This window comes from Nerophis lumbriciformis, linkage group LG01 (genome assembly GCF_033978685.3).
Source record: "Nerophis lumbriciformis linkage group LG01, RoL_Nlum_v2.1, whole genome shotgun sequence".
NCBI lineage: Eukaryota > Metazoa > Chordata > Actinopteri > Syngnathiformes > Syngnathidae > Nerophis > Nerophis lumbriciformis.
Window position 1 is genome coordinate 55,705,084 of NC_084548.2, and position 22,483 is coordinate 55,727,566.

General features: G+C 39.9%; 1 protein-coding gene across 1 annotated transcript in view; it reads left to right on the forward strand.

The window, feature by feature from the left end:
- Window positions 1-21,869, forward strand: part of znf335 (zinc finger protein 335) — a 47,374-nt gene extending 25,505 nt beyond the window's left edge. Inside the window, 15 exon segments of the mRNA XM_072914100.1 lie at window positions 1,081-1,278; window positions 2,469-2,611; window positions 6,515-6,654; window positions 6,734-6,831; window positions 10,464-10,550; window positions 10,633-10,716; window positions 10,793-10,852; window positions 10,931-11,021; window positions 13,218-13,337; window positions 16,525-16,545; window positions 16,595-16,906; window positions 19,858-19,984; window positions 20,064-20,182; window positions 20,293-20,339; window positions 20,452-21,869. Of these exon segments, the coding sequence (XP_072770201.1) occupies window positions 1,081-1,278; window positions 2,469-2,611; window positions 6,515-6,654; window positions 6,734-6,831; window positions 10,464-10,550; window positions 10,633-10,716; window positions 10,793-10,852; window positions 10,931-11,021; window positions 13,218-13,337; window positions 16,525-16,545; window positions 16,595-16,906; window positions 19,858-19,984; window positions 20,064-20,182; window positions 20,293-20,339; window positions 20,452-20,622 (1,818 nt within the window). The 3' untranslated portion in view covers window positions 20,623-21,869.
- Window positions 21,870-22,483: the final 614 nt, after the last annotated feature.

Below are 22,483 nucleotides of genomic sequence, written 5' to 3' on the forward strand. Positions count from 1 at the left end.
CCCACAAACGCTGGCTGAGTAACAACAATATGAACGTTGCATGGAAATTTTTCTGCCAGTTTCTGCATCCCACAGGAATTCTTCTTTTGTGTTTCTGCACCTGCGGTTCCCACACAAGTTTACAACATTGTTTGTCAACACTGTCTGCTCTCATTTTCTCGCACATTTGACCCTCTGATGTTCTGCGTACCTACACTCTGTCCTCCTCCTGTCTAGACCTGCTGTGTGTGTGTGTGTGTGTGTGTGTGTGTGTGTGTGTGTGTGTGTGTGTGTGTGTGTGTGTGGTACACAGAACATCAATTTCCACACTTCTATTAGCCCCGGGTCCAGTGGACCCGGACATGTTATATGTAATAGAAATGTGTAGGGGGGGGTATATGGTGTGTGGTCATTAAATATATATTCTGATATATGTTCTTCACAGAAAATGAGCCAAAGCCAGTGAGTCTCAGTTTGAAAAATTAATTAATTGTATCATTTTTATTTTAATAAAAATCGAAAACGGGTCCCACAGACCCGAACACCACACAAGGGTTAAAATTGCTACTTTGGCTTTGGTCCTCTTTAAAATCACTACTTCCATTTTTTATTTTTTATTTTTGTAGTTTTTGTTATGTGTGTAGAGATATCTGTAGATATTAGTCTTTGTTTGCCATGTTTAAAGTCATTCCTGCGTAAGGCTCCAAAGACATTTTAGCCCGAGTCACAGGCACACAGGTACTGTATAATAATTATCCCCGCTTTTTCTTTAAAAATAAAAACTTTCTGTGGCTGCAGATGGGGAACAAAAAGACCCTTTTTGGTCTGTTTTTCCATTTCTGTTTACTTGGGATTCATTTTGTATGTGAAATATAAAATAAAAATACAACTGATTTTTTAGAAGGTTTTTGCTTTTCGACACCAAAATAAAAAAACGCTTTGATTTCTAATTTAATTTGTTGCATTTTAAAGTGAAATTCAAATGAACCAATGTTTTTTCTTTTTAGTTTCCATTGATGAAAAGAAAATCCAATGACAAAAACATACACTGACCTGCATGTCTCACATATCCTCTTTAATGTTGTTTTTATCTCATTTTAGCTGAGTAGTGAAGCCCCCTCCTCTCCCCCTGCCATGAGCTCCCCTAGTGTCAGCACCAAGCGGTTCTCCTGCCGCATATGCTTGGAATCTTTCCACGGCCGTTCTGACATGGAGAACCACAAGAGGGCGCACTTGGATTCCAACACCTTCAAGTGCCCTGACTGTGATTTCGTCTCAAACTCTTGGCCTGAGGTTAAGGTCTGTTGAACAAATTATTTTTGTAACACTTTTTTAAATCCCCGATTTTTCCCGAAATTCCAGGAATTCCGTAATACCATTTCTCAATTCAACATGTTACTAATTCAACATTTCTCGACCGATTCGAAAAATTCAACTGATTCAGACCATTCAAATTTTTAAAATGTTCCCAAAAATTCCCGCTTTTACCGATATTCCCCTATTTTTTTGGAAATTCCGAATGAAATTAATAGAACATTCTTCAAAGTTCCACAACTCCCACATTTTTCATCTAATTTAAACTGTTTTTGAACTGGAAAAATTCCCCGGTTTTCCCGAATTTCCAGGAATTCCGTAATACCATTTCTCAATTCAACATGTTACTAACTCAACATTTCTCGACCGATTTGAAAAATTCAACTGATTCAGACCATTCAAATTTTTACAATTTTCCCCAAAATTCCCGCTTTTACCGATATCCCCCTATTTTTTTGGAAATTCCGAATGAAATTAATAGAACATTCTTCAAAGTTCCCCAACTCCCACATTTTTCATCTAATTTAAACTGTTTTTGAACTGGAAAAATTCCCCGGTTTTCCAGGAATTCCGTAATGCCATTTCTCAATTCAACATGTTACTACTTCAACATTTCTCGACCGATTTGAAAAATTCAACTCATTCAAACCATTCAAGATTTTTACCATTTTCCAAAAAAATTCCGCTTTTACCGATATTCCCCAATTGTTTTGGAAATTCCCATTGAAATTAATGGAACATTCTTCAAAGTTCTACAACTCCCACAAATTTTTCATCTGATTCAAACTGTTTTTGAACTGGAAAAAATGCCCAGGTTTTCCCGAAATTCCATAATACCATTCCTCAATTCAACATGTTACTACTTAAACATTTCTCGACCCATTTGAAAAATTCAACCCATTCAGACCATTAAAGTTTTTTACAATTTTCAAAAAAATTCCTGCTTTTACCGAAATTCCCCAATTTTGTGTACATTCCCATTGAAATGAATGGGACATTCTTCAAAGTTCCACATTTCCCACATGTTTCATCCGTTTCAAACTGTTCCAACTTCAAAATGTTTGCTTGTTCAGGAGTTGTGTGCTCTACTTCAACAATTCAAAAAAAAAAAAATGTAAGGAATAAAACACACATCAAACATGATGTCTTTTGTAATCTCTGTTTTTTTGCTTTAGGTTCACATGGAGCTGCATTCCTACTTGCGACCTCACAAGTGTTCCTTCTGCAGCTTTGCCTCCAAGAACAAGAAAGACCTGCGCAGACACTTGCTGACCCACACCAAGGAAAAGCCATTTTCTTGCAAACTTTGTGGGCAAAGGTAGGGACAAGGATTTTCAATGTCAAAGATTGGATAGCCTTTCAAAACCTAATGCGGTGCCCATTACCCCTTTTAACAAAATCAATGAAAGCTATGGATCCCATTTTCCCAGAAAATATTCACATAAACACACATTTATACTCAATTTGCATGACGTATTTTATCAACATTTTATTTTGGGGTTACATTTATCGATTACTTTAGTACAGGGGTGTCAAACGTACGGCCCGCGAACAGGTACTATCTGGCCCGGGGGATGAGTTTGCTGAGTATATTTAGAGTGACCGCCCTGAGATCGGTAGGTCGTGAGTTCAAACCCCGGCAGAGTCATACCAAAGACTATAAAAATGGGACCGATTACCTCCCTGCTTGGCACTCAGCATCAAGGGTTGGAATTGGGGGTTCAATCACCAAAAATTATTCCCGAGCGTGGCCACCGCTGCTGCTCACTGCTCCCCTCACCTCCCAGGGGTTGAGGGTGATGGGTCAAATGCAGAGGATAATCTCACCACACCTAGTGTGTGTCTGTGACAATCAATGGTACTTAAAGGCCTACTTAAATGCGATTTTCTTATTTAAACGGGGATAGCAGGTCCAGTCTATGTGTCATACTTGATCATTTCGCGATATTGCCATATTTTTGCTGAAAGGATTTAGTAGAGAACATCGACGATAAAGTTCGCAACTTTTGGTCGCTGATAAAAAAGCCTTGCCTGTACCGGAAGTAGCAGACGAGTAGCGTGACGTCACAGGTTGTGGAGCTCCTCACATCTGCACATTGTTTACAATCATGGCCACCAGCAGCAAGAGCGATTCGGACCGAGAAAGTGACGATTTCCCCATTAATTTGAGCGAGGATGAAAGATTCGTGGATGAGAAAAGTGAGAGTGAGGGACTAGAGGGCAGTGGGAGCGATTCAGATAGGGAAGATGCTGTGAGAGGCGGGTGGGACCTGATATTCAGCTGGGAATGACTAAAACAGTAAATAAACACAAGATATATATATACTCTATTAGCCACAACACAACCAGGCTTATATTTAATATACCACAAATTAATCCCGCATAACAAACACCTCCCCCCTCCCGTCCATATAACCCGCCAATACAACTCAAACACCTGCACAACACACTCAATCCCACAGCCCAAAGTACCGTTCACCTCCCCAAAGTTCATACAGCACATATATTTCCCCAAAGTCCCCAAAGTTACGTACGTGACATGCACATAGCGGCACGCACGTACGGGCAAGCGATCAAATGTTTGGAAGCCGCAGCTGCATGCGTACTCACGGTACCGTGTCTGCGCATCCAACTCAAAGTCCTCCTAGTAAGAGTCTCTGTTGTCCCAGTTCTCCACAGGCCAATGGTAAAGCTTGACTGTCATCTTTCGGGAATGTAAACAATTAAATACCGGCTGTGTTATCCGGCACAACAGTCAGGGGGTGCATTCTACGTCGGGGGTGCGTTATCCAGCACAACACCAGGCGCAATACACCGCTTCCCACCTACAGCTTTCTTCTTTGCTGTCTCCATTGTTCATTGAACAAATTGCAAAAGATTCACCAACACAGATGTCCAGAATACTGTGGAATTTTGCGATGAAAACAGACGCCTTAAGAGCTGGCCCAAATGCTGGCCCAAAATGTCCTCTACAATCCGTGACGTCACGCGCAGGCGTCATCATGCCGAGGCGTTTTCAGCAGGATATTTCGCGCAAAATTATAAATTGCACTTTAGTAAGCTAACCCGGCCGTATTGGCATCTGTTGCAATGTTAATATTTCATCATTGATATATAAACTATCAGACTGCGTGGTCGGTAGTAGTGGGTTTCGGTAGGCCTTTAACTTAATAAAAATGAGCCGAAATTTTTGAATGAAAGAAACGACTGTTCTAAATGTGTCCACTAGATGTCGCAATAGCAATTATTTTTATCTTCGTAGATTATGCTACATATGTAAAACGAAATAAACCACATGATGTTAGTGCACCAATCGAGGAAAATGAGCAAACTACACCAATAACATCCTGTATTTTGATTTTGATTTTTTTTTTTTATCTTGATAGATTGAAAATTAACACCAATGAGTTGACTGATGAACATTATCACATCATTTATTCAGAAAGTATAAATAACGACAAATAAAGATAGAATACTATTAACCGCAACATGTAAGTGTAAAAAAACCAACAACATTATGAATTGTACATTTTCAGAATGTGCTTGTTTCATTTTTAAACAAAGAAAACAATCTGAAGTTGTTGAACATTGTTTGAATGAACAAGGATTTTTCTGATAAACCTTATTCTTTCTTCTTACAAATGTAAATAACAATAAAATTGCTGGAGCCTATCTCAGCTGCATTCGGGCGGAAAGAAAATACAAATCAAAGCTTTTTAAAAAAAATTAAATTAATCGATTCAATTGATGAATCTTTGCAGCTTTATTCTCATTAAAAAGAAAAACATTTTTTTGAATGCAAAAGTTAGGGCAACTCATTTCAATTGTGAATTTGGTGACCAGTCCAGGGTGCATCTTGTAAAAAGCTCACCTATGACCCTGACAATACTTAGTTGAAGAAAATAAATAAATTGATTGTACTGGGGTGTGGTGTTGAAGATAACTTTTTGGTTATTTTGTTACACAGTGAAAATTATTCTTGTGATGCATATACATGTGTGTGAGTTGCTACCTTTTTTGCTAACTTTGTATGTTTAAACCAAAATACCCAAAAAAATCATACTTTTTGATACATGGCGCCATCTTGGAAGTTTGTTTGTCTTATATTAGAATGCTAATGTTTTATGCTAGCTTTTTTTGTTGTTGCTATTTTGGTATGTTTACACCCACAAATACTGCATTTTGGTATTTCGCTTATCCAGTCTCGTGCTGGCATGCTGTCGTTAGCATGTTAACATTTTTTGCCAGCTTTTTAGACAATTTTGTGTGTTTTACCCTAAAAATCATAGTTTTTGATACTTGGTACCATTTTGGAAGTATGCTAACGTCTCATATATCAGCATGATAATGTTAGCATGTTAACATTTAGGCAAAATTTTCAGCTAATTTTGTATGTTTACACCTAAAAATAGTGCATTGTAATACTTAGCGCCATCTTAGAAGTACGCTAACTTGTTCTATTTATGCTAGCTTTTTAAATAATTTTGCTTGTTTAAACCTAAAAATCATGGATTTTGATGCTTGGTGCTATCTTGGAAGTATGCTAATGTTTTAATAGGCAAATGTTAGCATGATTGATTGATTGATTGAGACTTGTATTAGTAGGTTGCACAGTGAAGTACATATTCCGTACAATTGACCACTAAATGGTAACACCCGAATAAGTTTTTCAACTTGTTTAAGTCGGGGTCCACTTAAATTGATTCATGATACAGATATATACTATCATATATACTATCATCATAATACAGTCATCACACAAGATAATCATCAGGGTGTATACATTGAATTATTTACATTATTTACAATTCGGAGTGTGGAGGGGGGGGTTAGGTTTGGTTGTTATCATCAGTCATCAACAATTGAGAACAGATAAATGGATATTGAAACAGTGTAGGTCTGACTTGGTAGGATATGTACAGCAAGTAGTGGACATAGAGAGAGAGAGAGAGATCAGAAGGCATAAGAAAAGTATCTACATTTGATTGTTTACATTTGATTATTAACAATCCGGGGAGGGTGTTAGTTTAGGGTTGAAGTTGCCTGGAGGTGTACTTTTATTGCGGTTTTGAAGGAGGATAGAGATGCCCTTTCTTTTATACCTGTTGGGAGCGCATTCCACATTGATGTGCTAATGTTTTACGCTAGCTTTTTAGCTAATGTTGAATGTTTGTACCTTTATAATTACAGATTAAAATAGCTTGTATTTGTTTTTACCCAGCTTCAACCGCAACGGCCACCTAAAGTTCCACATGGAGCGGCTCCACAACCAGGAACACCCCACTAAAAAAAGCCGCACCGTCACATCCCAGCAGACTATCATAGTCAACAGTGATGAAGAGGCTCTTGCCACATTACAGTGTAAGAAACTCAAATCTGAAATAACAAAGAGAACACATTTACAGTAAAGCCAAAGAGTAACAACTCTTGTGTTTTGCAGCCCTGCAGGCCCATCAGACAGTCATCAGTCCAGATCAACTGCAGTCTCTTGGCCAGGAGCACATCATTGTAGCCCAAGATCAGTCTCTATCAGACGAGGTGAGAGCCTTTTTATTTCCAATACATCTAGAACCTTGAGTAAGCAAGTCTATTTATAGAGAGCTGTTCGTACACAAGGCAATGTGTAAAGTGCTTTGCAGATGCATAAAAACAAAAATAAAATCATCATTAAAATAATAATTCATTTGAAATCAAAAAGTGTATGTTGTAGAAAGGGTTTGATCGTGTAAAATTAGTCAAAGAACTATAGTAGGTATGAAAACATTTACCCATATGAATGGTCATTTATTTTTTCCGACGACACTTAGTGGTCATATTATTGATGATCCAGACACGTTTGTTACTGAATACTTTCTAATACGTGTCTGCCTTAAAGACTTTGTATCTAAGTAATATGTAACTATAAATATTTTAATAATTGTTTCTATTGACAAATGTTGAGTTTTAGACTGCAATATTGTTTATATTGACTTGCTCAGTGGCCTTGTGGTTATAGTGTCCGCCCTGAGACTGAAAGGCCGTGAGTTCAAATCCCGGCCGAGTCATACCAAAGACTATAAAAATGGGACCCATTGACCCAGAGGACAATTTCACCACACCTAGTGTGTGTGTGTGACTATTGTTGGGACTTTAACTTTAACTTTAACTTTTAATTAGGGACATCTATTAGATGTGTCTCGTGCAGTGGTTCTTAACCTTGTTGGAGGTACCGAACCCCACCAGTTTCATATGTGCATTCACCGAACCCTTCTTTAGTGAAAAATAAAATGTAGGTTTTTTTTCAAATTCAAGACAAGTTATATGTTTTTGGTAACACTTTAGTATGAGGAACATATTCTAAGTAGCAAAGACTTAATTTAGAGTTTTTGGGACACTAGGGGAACATATTCTAAGTAACAAAGACTTAATTTAGTGTTATTTGGTTAGGTTTAGGGTTAGGGCCAGGGTTAGAGGGTTAGGGTTATAATAAGGCCATGCCGTTTAAAGCATTAATAAGTACTTAATAATGACTAGTTAAGAGCCAATATGTTACTAATTTGCATGTTAATAAGCAACTAATTAATGGTGAATAAGTTCCCCATACTAAAGTGTTACCATGTTTTTTTACTGGTGCACAAAATGAACCGTGCATGAACATCACCTTGTTCAAACAACAAAACCAACACAGTGCATAAACTCACAACAAATTACACACCTGCAAATCAGTGTGACTTCTGCTGTTGCCGTATTCGGAATACGCCGATAGGGAAAAGTTTTTTTTTACATGATGAGTCGCGTGTGTCCTGACCTCCGCCGAACCCCTAAGCCCGACTCACCGAACCCCTGGGGTTCGATCGAACCCAGGTTAAGAACCACTGGTCTAGCGTGTGTGTTATTATGTGTTTAGCTGTTGTTTAGCTGCTAAGTAGCCTTTTGCCTACCAGGTTTAACTTTTTGTAAATGATTTCACAAAAATACAAGAAAAAAATCACACTTGTCATTGGAGGACATTTTGATGTTAACTGGCTGTCCAGCTTTGCACAAACAAACACGCCACAGTACTGCTTTTATTGGCGCTTACTGTATTTTTCGGAGTATAAGTCGCACCGGAGTATAAGTCGCACCTGCCGAAAATGCATAATAAAGAAGGAAAAAAACATATATAAGTCGCACTGGAGTCTGGCCAAACTATGAAAAAAACTGCGACTTATAGTCCGAAAAATACGGTATATAGGAGATTTTATATGCAAGCTAAAATCATACGATACTTATTATTTAGCTGATATGGGACCTGTGTGTCATGACCTTCCATAGCATGTCAGATTTAGTATATTGTTTCCCTGTGTTTCGTGTTTTTTTCTGTGTCATCGCTCCTTCTTCATGTTTTTTTATTTTTTATTCCTGTCTGTTTCCACAGCCTGTCTGATTAACCTACCTGTCCTTGCTTCTTAGACCAGTATTTTTCAACCTTTTGTGAGCCAAGTCACAATTTTTTCATTGAAAAAATCCGGAGGCACATCACCAGCAGAAAACATAAAAAAAATGAAACTCAGTAGCCTATATTGACAATAAAAAGTTGTTCTTGCAATTGTTGCATACGACTTTAAACCATAACCAACCATGCATCACTATAGCTCTTGTGTCAAAGTAGGTGTACTGTCACGACCCGTCACATCACGCCGTGACTTTTTTGGAGTTTTTTGGTGTTTTCTTGTGTGTAGTGTTGTAGTTGTTGTCTTGCGCTCCTATTTTAGTAGCTTGTTTCATGTCTTCCTTTAAACGCTATTCCTCGCACCTGCTTTGTTTTAGAAATCAAGACTATTTAAGTTGTTGCTATCCTTTGATTGTCATGTCATGTACGGATGTACTTTGTGGATGCCGTCTCAGCTCCACACGCTGTAAGTTTTTGCTGTCGTCCGGCATTCTGTTTTTATTTACTTTGCAGCCAGTTCAGTTCTAGTTTCGTTTTGCATAGCCATGCCTAAGCTTGAATGCCTTTTTCTTAGTGGCATTCCCCTTTTGTTTACTTTTGGTTTAAACATTAGATACCTTTTTACCTGTACACTGCCTCCCGCTGTCATCTGCATATTGTGATCACGACAACAAACCATGTTCCCGACATCTACAAAGCAATTAGCTACCTACTGATATGGAAAATTATATTATGGTTACTCTGCTGCACTCTCGACAGCACCGACACTCAACAACGGCACAATATTTGCGGGTTATAATTACTGGTTTGCAAAAAAATATTTTTTAACCCAATTAGGTGAAATTACATAATCTCAGACGGCACATCAGACTGTATCTTGTGGCAACCTAAGGGACCATACACACTGCCTACCTTCTTTGCATCGTGGGATCACGCCGACATGCGCCACTGTGACACTATATATCAGGGGTCACCAACCTTTTTGAAACCAAGAGCTACTTCTTGGGTACTGATTAATGCGAAGGGCTACCAGTTTGATACACACTTAAATAAATTGCCAGAAATAGCCAATTTGCTCAATTGACCTTTAACTCTATGTTATTATTAATAATTAATGATATTTATCTTTGCGGAAACACTGATCATCTTAATGATTTCTCACAATAAATATATATAGAAACAGATAAATATCAATATGCAACAGTTTATTTTTATATTTTCTCTAAGTGCACATTTTTCAAATTGAACATTTTCAAATGATCACTTCTAAGTCAGTCTTGTGAAATCACAATATCCCATTTTAACTAGCTAGCCACTAAAAATTTTTAACAAATCATAAATTACTTTGCACCATGTTTGTACAAACAATAACTCATGTAAAATACAAAAGTCAACTCTCAAATTTTTAAATAAATCATGTCACACTTTGAACTGGACATCAAATCTGTTATCTGTTTTTTTGTCAGTTAGTGAAGACCAAGTCTTTAAAATATTTTCTTGGATTTTCAAATTCTATTTGAGTTTTGTCTCTCTTAGAATTAAAAATGTCGAGCAAAGCGAGACCAGCTTGCTAGTAAATAAATAACATTTAAAAAATAGAGGCAGCTCACTGGTAAGTGCTGCTATTTGAGGTATTTTTAGAACAGGCCAGCGGGCTACTCATCTGGTCCTTACGGGCGACCTGGTGCCCGCGGGCACCGCGTTGGTGACGCCTGCTATATATAATATCAATATTGTATTGTACGCTTGCATCCATCAGGAAGAGGGGACATACATCCAGCAGATAACCACCATAGATGGACAGACGGTCCAGCACCTTATGACAGGAGAAAACCAGGTCACGGAGGTTAGGAGCCTTTCTGTAATACTACCACCTCCCTAGTGATTGTTGTCTGAGTTACTGACTCACAACGAACACCTGTGTTCAGGTCCAGTATATCATCTCCCAGAACGGAGTGGAGCACTTAATCCCGCAGGAGTATGTTGTAGTAGCAGACGGCAATCACATACAGGTGAGTGTGTAACACTTGTCACAGGAGCTGAAAGATGCATGAGAGGCTGATGGTGGATCTACTAAATGTTACTCAGATGCAAGATGGACACATCATCCAGTATGAGCACGAAGGAGTCTTCCTGCAGGAGCAACAGGTGATATACCTAAAACACAACAAGTGTTAGAACGTGAGGTGTGTGTGAGAACTTGTTTCACTTATTTTGGGGTTTCAGATCGCAGTAGGCCATGACAGTCAGATCCAGTACTTGCCTGCCAGTTCGGACGAGCAAGATATGGAGGCCGCCGCCCACTCTGCCGTCACAGGTCTGCTCTCCTTTTGGATATTTGGCATGATTGTGTTCTCTGCTGCACTCTTGACTTGACTTACAGTTACTATAAAATACCCTGCTGTTGTTTTGCCGCTCCCAATGCAACTCGGAGCAAGTTGGAACTTTGGCCGTCTTTCCACTTCCCAGTGAAGTCCGTAACAATGTTTGGTTTTGATTTGAAGAAATAACAAAAACAAGTTAAGCAAATATTGAGGTGGTCAAAATGTGGGACAATCCAATTATTTTGTTATTTCTTGTGGATTTAGTTTAACAATTAGTCTAAGGATCCAAAAGGGACACAATTTTTTTTTTTTACTTTCAATGCTTGAAATCTTTTAATAACTTTATATCTATCTGTTTGTACTTTATCATATCGGCTGGTAAATGCTTTAAAAATGAAGTATTGGAAATTATCGGTATCGGTTTCAAAATTATTGGTATCTGTTTCGAAAAGTAAAATGTATGACTTTTTCAAATGCCGCTTTGTACACGGACGTAGGGAGAAGTACAGAGCATCAATAAACCTTAGAGCAGGGGTGCTCACACTTTTTCTGCAGGCGAACTACTTTTCAATTGATCAAGTCGTGGGGATCTACCTCATTCATATATATAATTTATATTTACTTATTTATGAACAAGTTAAAGGTGTTTAAAGATAATGCAAGCATGTTTAACACATATAGTTAATATTGTTAACAAGTTAAAGGTGTTTAATGATAATACAAGCATGTTTAACACATAGTTAATATTGTTAATAAATTAAAGGTGTTTAATGATAATACAAGAATGTTTAATACATATAGTTAATATTGTTAACAAGTTAAAGGTGTTTAAAGATAATACAAGCATGTTTAACACATATAGTTAATATTGTTAATAAGTTAAAGGTGTTTAAAGATAATACAAGCATGTTTAACACATATAGATTCCTTTCTTTCATGAAGACAAGAATATAAGTTGGTGTATTACCTGATTCTGATGACTTGGATTGATTGGAATCAGACAGTGGTGCTGATAACGTCCGCATTTTCGAATGGAGGAGAAAAAAAGTCCTCCTTTCTGTCCAATACCACATGAAAGTGGTTGGTTTTTGGCATCTTATTTGTCCAGCTTCCGTACTCCTTTGTATACACTTTACAAGAAATACATTGTCGGCAAACTCCGTAGCTTGCTAGCTTGTGCACGCCAGCTTTCTGAGACTCTTATTTTGTTAGCGCAACTGTGCAACTATGCAACTGTGCAGTCGGCGCCAGAGTCTGTTGAAATAAAGTGTTTCTCGCCTTCCAGTCGGTAATTTTAATGAGCTGGCAGCAGCCCGCGTCATCTCAGAAGATCCTCGGGTGCCGTGATTGTCAATCAAGTGACGAAAGTGACGTTATAGTGAAGATTTATGATCGCTCATTTTTAGGACTATTTTTTTAATGCCTGGCTGGTGATCGACTGACACACCCTCCGAGATCGACCGGTAGCTCACGATCGACGTAATGAGCACCCCTGCCTTAAAGGCACTGCCTTTGCGTGCCGGCCCAGTCACATAATATCTATGGCTTTTCACACACACAAGTGAATGTAAATCATACTTGGTCAACAGCCATACAGGTCACACTGAGGGTGGCCGTATAAACAACTTTAACACTGTTACAAATATGCGCCACACTGTGAACCCACACCAAATAAGAATGACAAACACATTTCAGGAGAACATCCGCACCGTAACACAACAGAACAAATACCCAGAACCCCTTGCAGCACTAACTCTTCCGGGACGCTACAATATACATCCCCCTCTACCACTTATAATAACAATATCGCTAATACTTGGTTAATATGCAAGTCACAACATGTAAATGGAATATTGTTGGCGGTTTTTGGTTGTATTTTTGATGTATATTACAAATTAGAATGCATGTTACATAGTGATTTTGAATTATAGGCAAAATTCCCCCAAAAGTTCAGTGTGTGTGTGTGTGTGTGTATACTTAATTTGTATATCCTATTCTAACAATGTTGCAATCATGCAATGGCAAAATTTTAGACCACTTACCTTCAAACTGAACAATCATATCATATAAGGAACACACGTAATTCCTGTTTTGGACCCTAGGGTTGCACATGGGTTTACATTTTATTCACATAATTCACAAACATTTTTAACAAGCTCAACTAAACTAGTGTCTATCTCTGTTTTTAGCAGTAGCAGACACAGCGATGGCACAGGCTCAAGCCGTCTACACGGAAGCAACACCCGAGCAGTTGGAGCAACTTCAGCAGCAGGGCATCCACTACGGCGTAATTACCTTCACGGAAGAGTAGACGGCAACCATTTGCGAAAAAATACTATATGTACAAACCACTACAAAAAAGGAGCATGACCTTAGCTTGAGTTGTGCATTCAACATATTGTCCGTTTACTGCAACTCTCGTTTGCTCTTTTTTTTTTTTTGCACTTCTTTTCTTCATCCTGCAGTTCATGGACGTGCGGTTTAAGCCCGCCTCTTCTCTTTTATCGGCTTTATGCGCCTCAGCTGTTTTGATTTGCAAGACAATGTTGTCTTGGGCTGGGGGTTGGGGGGGTTAATTTATCATGTTTTGAAAATTCTACACAGCGTTTACGAATGTTTTAATTTGTGAGAATAGAATATGTTTATTGAGAATGAATATGTACATATGTACCTTTTTTTGCATTTGTCCTCTGGTGAATCTGAAGTGTTAAATAAGCTAAAGGCTAACACCAAATAAAAACACTTTGTTTAGATTCCTCAGTTTGTTTTTCAATGTATATGTTTGACACTGAATATATTATCCATCCATCCATTTTCATTAGCCCACACTGCTGCCTTTTGTGCAGAACAGGCAGGTTCAATTCCTAGTCAGTGCCTCAACACCAAGTCATTTGAGATACACGATATTGCCAAAAGTATTTGGCCACCTGCCTTGAGTCACATATGAACTTGAAGTGCCATCCCATTCCTAACCCATAGGGTTCAATATGATGTCGGTTCACCTTTTGCAGCTATTACAGCTTCAACTCTTCCGGGAAGGCTGTCCACAAGGTTGTGGAGCGTGTTAATAGGAATTGTCCACCATTCTTCCAAGAGCACATTGATGAGGTCACACACTGATGTTGGCCGAGAAGGCCTGGCTCTCAGTCTCCACTGTAATTCATCTCAATCTATCGGGTTCAGGTCACCGGTGCACAGTCATGTTGGAAGAGAAAGGGGCCCGCTCCAAACTGTTCCCACAAGGTTGGGAGCATGGAATTGTCCAAAATGTGTTGGTATCCTGGAGCATTCAAAGTTCCTTTCGCTGGAACTAAGGGACCCCACACCATAATTCCTCCTCCACCAAATTTCACACTCTGCACAATGCAGTCCGAAATGTAGCGTTCTCCTGGCAACCTCCAAACCCAGACTCGTCCATCAGATTGCCAGATGGAAAAGCGTGATTCATCACTCCAAAGAATGCATCTCCACTGCTCTAGAGTCCCTCACCACATCACGCTTCAAATATATATTTTAAAGAACAAAGTTTTTGCCCTAAATTAAGCTTTTCAAGTATATTTATGGCGAAATTAACTAAAATATCAATATTACAGTAGAATTTGGCACTAGATGAGACCTTACCAATCAGAACAAGCTGTTCAGTATTGTGGCCACTGAATGGCTCAGCCTCGGCAAGCATTACCATATTGGATTAAAAGAATGTAAAGCTGACTAAAGAGTGTTATTTTTTTTGTCTAGGGATGAGGGATCTCATAATGTTGATAAATGTATTTAAAAAGAACATCGCAAAAAAGAGCTGACAAAATAAATTATTTAAAAAACTTGATTTTAGGGGGGAAAATGGTTATTATCTGTCCATGCAGTTAGTTAATTTTACTTAATAAGACCTCTTAAATTAAGTTTTGTATATTTAAAAACTTTTAGAATAGAAATAAGTATTTTACTCTGAAAACAATTCTTAAATCCTCGGGCTGTTGCATAATCTTTAAACAAGATGTTCTATGTGGGGGAAACCAAAATATCTTATTTTAATAATTATTTTCTAAATTTTAAAATTTTTAAACTAGAATAGACGAATATAATTATTCATACTCAAATTAGGATTATCAATCAATCAATCAATTTTTATTTATATAGCCCTAAATCACAAGTGTCTCAAAGGGCTACACAAGCCACAACGACATCCTCGGTACAGAGCCCACATAAGGGCAAGGAAAAACTCACCCCAATGGGACGTCGATGTGAATGACTATGAGAAACCTTGGAGAGGACCGCATATGTGGGTAACAACCCACCCCCCCAGCCCGCCATAGGGGAGACCGAATGCAATGGATGTCGAGTGGGTCTGACATAATATTGTGAGAGTCCAGTCCATAGTGGATCCAACATAATAGTAAGAGTCCAGTCCATAGTGGGGCCAGCAGGACACCATCCCGAGTGGAGACGGGTCAGCAGCGCAGAGATGTTCCCAACCGATGCACAGGCGAGCGGTCCACCCCGGGTCCCGACTCTGGACAGCCAGCACTTCATCCATTGCCACCGGACCTGTGTCCCTCCCCCTCCACAAGGAAGAGGGGAGCAGAGGAGAAAAGAAAAGAAACGGCAGATCAACTGGTCTAAAGGGGGGTCTATTTAAAGGCTAGAGTATACAAATGAGTTTTAAGATGGTTTATAATGTGAAGTTAATTACTACAAATTACCAATAGCTTGTAAAACTAAGGACATTGCTAGAAATACATTTTTAAATCTTGGCAAGAGGCGAACAATTTGCAGCGTAACAAACATGTTTTTTTTATGCTCTTGCTAAGAAAATGTTTGATTTATAATTAATGATTCAATTAACAGCAATAAACGAGGGATTACTGTTTACAGAAAAAAATGTGATGTTTCTAGAACCTAATTACATCCATCCATCCATTTGCTACTGCTTGTCCCTTATGGGGTCGCAGGGGTGCTGGAGCCTATCCCAGCTGCACATGGGCGGAAGGCGGGGTACACCCTGGACAAGTCGCCACCTCATCACAGGTAGACAGACAACATTCACACTCACATTCACACACTATGGCCAATTTAGTGTTGCCAATCAACCTATCCCCAGGTGCATGTCTTTGGAGGTGGGAGGACATGCAAACTCCACACAGAAAGATCCCGAGCCCAGGATCGAACTCAGGACCTTCGTATTCGAAGGCACACGTACTAACCCCTGTACCACCGTGCTGCCCTCCAACCTAATTATTGTCAACAAATGTCCTTTACGCAATGTTAACAATGCAATGTAGGTTTAAGTTAACATGAAAAGGGAAGTCGTGGCACTATTTCTGATGACAAACGTGCAAGAAGGATCCCATTTGCCAGGCACCATGCTGCTAAATTTACACCTTCCTCTTTTGTTTGCAAGGAAGCGTTTAAAAAGAGAATAAGACGTTCAAGACTACTCATCTACCTTGAAAAATACTTTCAGAATGAAGTTGTCCTTCATCTTCCTTCTCTTGTTAGGTAAGCTAGAAAAAAACGTCAGTACTATTTGCCTGTTTTGATGGGCTAAGACATTGCTTTTGTTTTTCAGAGATCGCCGGGTCAAGAGCGATGCAGACGGTTGAGGAGTTTGGCAACATTTTTCTGAGACTTGACTTCCCATCGTTTTATAATGCAAATATCAAGTCGTGCTGTAAGGTTTATCCAAGTGGGTGTCATGCCCTTCTGGACAGTACAGGATACACCCATCAGTTCTTGAGAGGAAGAGTCACCAAGTTTGAAACGGAGAGTTGGATTGTGTTCAAAATATCAAGGGTTGGGATTCTTGACGGAGGCCACTACAGATGTGCTGTGATGAGCGCTCCAAACTACATGTACACAGATTATGTTGTTCAGGTGGCTGGTAAGTCTACTTATGCACTTGCAATATTACACAGCCCTTTGCTTCAGCACTGTCAGGTAAACAAATATTTTGACTTGATTATGACTTGTGATATTGACATGGCAACCCAAGATGTCCGGGCCTAGACTCTAAGTCAGGGGTAGGGAACCTATGACTCGCGAGCCAGATGTGGCTCTTTTGATGACTTCATCTGGCTCTCAGATAAATCTTAGCTGACATTGCTTCACAAGATAAGTATTGAATAATTCCGCGGGAAATCACAGTGTTAAAAATATTCTCATGCATTTTAATCCATCCATCCGTTTTCTACCGCACCTGTTCAAGGTTGCGGGTGGCTCAGCCAATCCCAGCTGTCTTTAAGGGTTTATTGGTAAATATTATTTGATCTATTATTGGTTAGCTTCAGAATAACATCCATCCATCCATCCATTTTCTACCGCTTATTCCCTTTTGGGGTCGCGGGGGGCGCTGGAGCCTATCTCAGCTACAATCGGGCGGAAGGCGGGGTACACCCTGGACAAGTCGCCACCTCATCGCAGGGCCAACACAGATAGACAGACAACATTCACACTCACATTCACACACTAGGGCCAATTTAGTGTTGCCAATCAACCTATCCCCGGGTGCATGTCTTTGGAGGTGGGAGGAAGCCGGAGTACCCGGAGGGAACCCACGCAGTCACGGGGAGAACATGCAAACTCCACACAGAAAGATCCCGAGCCCGGGATTGAACCCAAGACTACTCAGGACCTTCGTATTGTGAGGCAGATGCACTAACCCCTCTACCACCGTGCTGCCCCTTCAGAATAACATGTTATTAAAAATAATAAGAGACTTATTATACTCTAAATATGTTGGTCTTACTTAAAAATGCACGCATTTAGTGGAATTCAGTGTTAAAACATATTATATGGCTCTGACGGAAATACATTTTAAAATATTTGGCTTTCATGGCTCTCTCAGCCAAAAAGGTTGCCGACCCCTGCTCTAAGTGGACCAGCCTGGACAGCCGGGTTGCTAATATTAATGTTCAGAGACGAGTGCTAACTAATGCTGTAAAAACAATTACATTTTAATCAGATTAATCACACTTTTTGCAGTTTGATTAACCGTGGTTAAATACTTGCGAGCATAATTATTATATATTGTTTTATATATCCCAATATATTAATCTAATTTTTGTCTCCAAATATCACTCACAAACAATGTTTTTTTGTGATTTTAGAGGTCCTGGGTTCAGATCCCGGACGAGCCCCCAATTATCACGACCTGATTAAAGGGCCGTCAAACCCGAAATAGGGAAACTTTTAAATTATTTTGTTATGTATGATGGGAAGGAGACGGCACAACACAGGAAGTCTCACTCAACTGGGTACATTGAGCTTTTGATAAGTGAGTGTATGCTACTATGTGTGTGCATGCAAGATTATGTGCAAGAATTAACAAGATAGTATTTACCAGGAGTTTGTTGTTAGTGTTGGCTGTAGAGGCAAACAAGTCCAAAGGGGCTGGGCAGAAAAAGGTCCGCGATCCAAGCGTGAGGTCCGTGGGGCTGGAGAGAGCTGCCCTGAGGTACGGGTCCAAAGCAAGGGAAGTCGAGGATTGAGGGAGGCAGTCAGGGTCCAGAGGGAGATCCAAAGAAGTGAGGCGCACAGCTCACTTCTAAGGCGACGGAGAATACTGCGGGAACAGGGAAACGACAGGGACAAGTCAGCACAAGGAGCGAGGGAAAAAGGAGAGCAGACACAGGAGAGGAACCAGAGACGCGAAGCTTACTGTGAACAGAGAACTACGTTCCGGCGCTGGATTGTCTGCTGCGTTGGTTTTTATACTGCTGAGGCTCATCAGATCCAGGTGCGCTGATTGCAGATTGCCCGTGGTCGTGGGGTGTTTCCGGCTGCTCTCTGGCGGAGCTTCTTGTTGCACCAGCAGCGGAGGGAATGGCTACATGCACCGTAACATATTTAATATAAGAGAGAGAGGGAGAGAGAGAGAGAACTGTCCATTCATCCATTTTCTCCCGGGGTCGCGGGTGGGCTGGAGCCTATCCCAGCTCCACTAGGGCAAAACTCAATCAAGCTCAGTCAAGTGTCTCCATGGCAACCTCAGAGAAAGCACACGTCAGTCAATGTGACTCACCCAAGGGCCCCAAGCCTCGGGTGATGGCTAAGCAGGGCCATCACAAACGCACGTCATTGTTCAAAACCTTCTAACCTTATTATCTCAAGTCAAGTCGGGTTGTATTTTGAAGTGCAATTTTCCGGCAAAATAAATTGTGTGATTATTTTACTTTTTTACATGATTATTACGATAATGTTTTGCGACTAATCGCATGAGTACAACCCTAGTGCTAAAACACTATAATAATTAGTTGGGCAATGTTTATTTGATTTAATGCTGTCAAATAATTTGTTTTAAAACAGATTAATCCCACTTTCAAATTTTGATTAATTGTGATTAATCACAGTTAATGAATTACTTGCTTGCAAAGTGAGCACACCAGTCAAAGTCACCTCACCCATGTTTGCACTGATGTACGCATTGACCTGATCACTGACCGTTTAAGATTCAAGATTGTTTATTGTCATATGCACAGTTAAACAGACAGTTTGCCGTACAATGAAAATCTTACTCTGCTAGTCCACCCTTCAACAAGTCACACGGTACTTAGCTAAAAATAAAAAATACAAATAAAAATGTACATACAAGGCACAGTAAGTAACATAACATTATTGCACATTCTGATTGACAGTCAACAGTATAAATATGGAGGCGACCTTAACAACCCTCAGGTAACAACAACCTCTTTCAGGTAACCATCAGAAGGTAAAGTTTAAGGAGCATGTACGGTCAAAATTAATTGGGCGATTAATCTGTATATATACATGATTAAGAACATGAGTTAACACCAATGAACAACAGAACTTAAATCTAATCCTTTCAATGTGCAGAAGCTTCAGTTGACCACAGCCAGTCTAAGGACACGCTGTTCAAAACCGCTCAAGACCCCGTCACGCCGAGCACAAATCCAGAGTCGACTGGTACACAAGTAGCTCGGGAGCACAGCGAGCCCCCCACGTACTGGTTCCACTCTAATGCACATTACTGCCAGCTTGGTGATGCTTGAACACAATGGTGATCCTTGTCTGCTTTCTAGGACTGTCTGGACGTTTGGCCCACTGGTAGCTCTCGTTGTGTCCGTGAGTTTCATCATTGTTGTCTCCTTTTTGATTGGAGCCGTTTTCTTTGGACTCAAGATTAAATCCAAACAGTTAGGTAAGCATTGAGGTGTGTGTTTGTGTGCATTTTGCAAAATCCGCAACATCTTAAACATTTTGTGGATTGTGCAATTTTCCAAAATGGAATCATTGCCTATTTCTTTCTAGACAAGTATGGAAACTGTCTGCATGAGTCACCCAAACAAGAGGCCACAGTAGGTGTTTAAAAAGGAAACATGAGACCTCAGTGACTCACGTTTGTCACACTTCTGTTTTAAACACAAGGACCATGTTTGGTGACAGTGTTTTTTTTTTTTTTGCTTCTAGGAGACGGCCGCTGTGATCTACACTACCGTGGATTTCAGCCCTCAGGACGGACCCGCCGAGCTGTATGCCAACGTGAATGTGCACAAGACGCGCAGAGGATGCTCCCTTCCCCGCGGGGGGGCTGAGCATGATGGAGGCGTGGAGTACTCCATACTTGCAATGCACCAATGAAAGTGCAGCGGTGTGTGATAACACCTCACCACGGGCAGGAGGTTTATTTTTCTGTTACCACGGTTTTGCGGTGGACAGTGTATTCTTTGGGCCTGATTTACTAGCGTGTGCAATCTCTAAAAAAGCACGTACTATTAGTTGGCGTGTTGCAAGTGATTTACTAAGACTGTGTGTGCCTATCGTTCAAAATTATTATGAGACAAGAACACACTTGCCTTTTTTGGGGGGATTTTACAGATATAAAACGCTTGGAAGATGTGGATAAATGGAGTCACAGTTTTAGCCTTCAAAACCCTCTAAAACAACTTCCAAACCCTCCACCAACGTTTTGTATACAACACACTACAAGTCTATATAAAATGTAGTAGCAGTCATGTTTATAACAATATGTTATATGTTGAATATTTATTCAGATTCAGATTCAGAAGTACTTTATTAATCCCCAAGGGGAAATTAAGATTTTCAGCACAATCCCATGCAAGATCAGACAAACATTACAGGGAGATAGAACGGGACCGCCGACGGATCTGCCAACTTCCGGTGCCCCTTACAAAAAAAGGTGAGAAACAGGTAAACACTGGGGAGGGGGGGAAGAGTGTGTAAGAGGGAAACATCAAAGGACACAAAGGATATTAAGGCTATGTCTACACTAAGTCGTTTAACCCCTTAAACGAATAATGATTTAGCCTAAGCCCCGTTTCAGCCACACTAAACCATCGTTTACGGTTCCCCTTCTCGGACAAATTTTTACACGGCTAAGTGCGCCGTGTATTTCTTGAATCTCCGGCACTTAGCTTTGTATGGACTCATTGATCGTTTACAAAGTGAGTTCGGACAGGAAGTGACGCCAGGAAGACCGCGCCCACACAGGAAGTGACGCCAGAAAGTGTACATGTACAGTTGCTTGTGGAAATCACACATCAATACCTTAAGAGAAGGCAACGGGGCGATTGCAGCTATTTCGGATACAACACTTCTCAGACGGAAAGAGAACTTTCGAACTTTTGAACAGTCACCTGTGATTCTACTTACCGAAAAACTTTGTCCCTCCCTCCTGTGGATGTGATCGTGATAGGCAGTGTGTGACTACAAATATTGCTTTATGGATGTGTCTGTGAAATGGCCAGGCAGTGTGCATGATGCCCGCATCTTAGCGCGCAGCTGAAAGATGGAACCATCCCCTTGTGTCCCAAACAGTTTATCGCATTGTCTACTTTCTCATGTCGATTAAAGATTTCATTAACTTATGATGGCTCAGGTGTGATTCACTACAATAGGGCCCCACAGCACACTGAATTCTAGTTAATTGAAATACCAAAAACACTGGATATTGTTCAATAGAGATACATTTTATTTTAAAAACTTGCACACAAAACACAGAAAACAAATGTAAAATGCACAGCAAACTATTTACAATATAGTTCTTTTAAAAAACTTCACAGTGAAGTAAAGTCATCGACTGGAGAGCCTGGAGCAGATGGACGCTTTTATTTTATTTTTTTCGCGCATGCATATTAGGTTGCGTTGTTCCGGCGGACGGATGGGAGCGGGGGTCTTAAAAGGTGGCATTGTTGTGTGTGGACACGGATAAGGTTAGGTGTGATTTACCCTGGATAACCCTTTCCGGCCTAGTTTAAACGGGGCTTAATTTACAGGAGATGCACTAATAATGATATAATCAGAATATTAATAATGATGTATTATTATGATTAATATCATCCACTAATAATACTCCTATGGTTATTAGCTAATCGTTAATTTACACTCTAAAGTAAAGGAAAACTTATCACAATAATGAAAATGTATCTGATTATTTAAATTCATATTCTGGCCACTTTACATCGCATTTGTTAGCACTTTT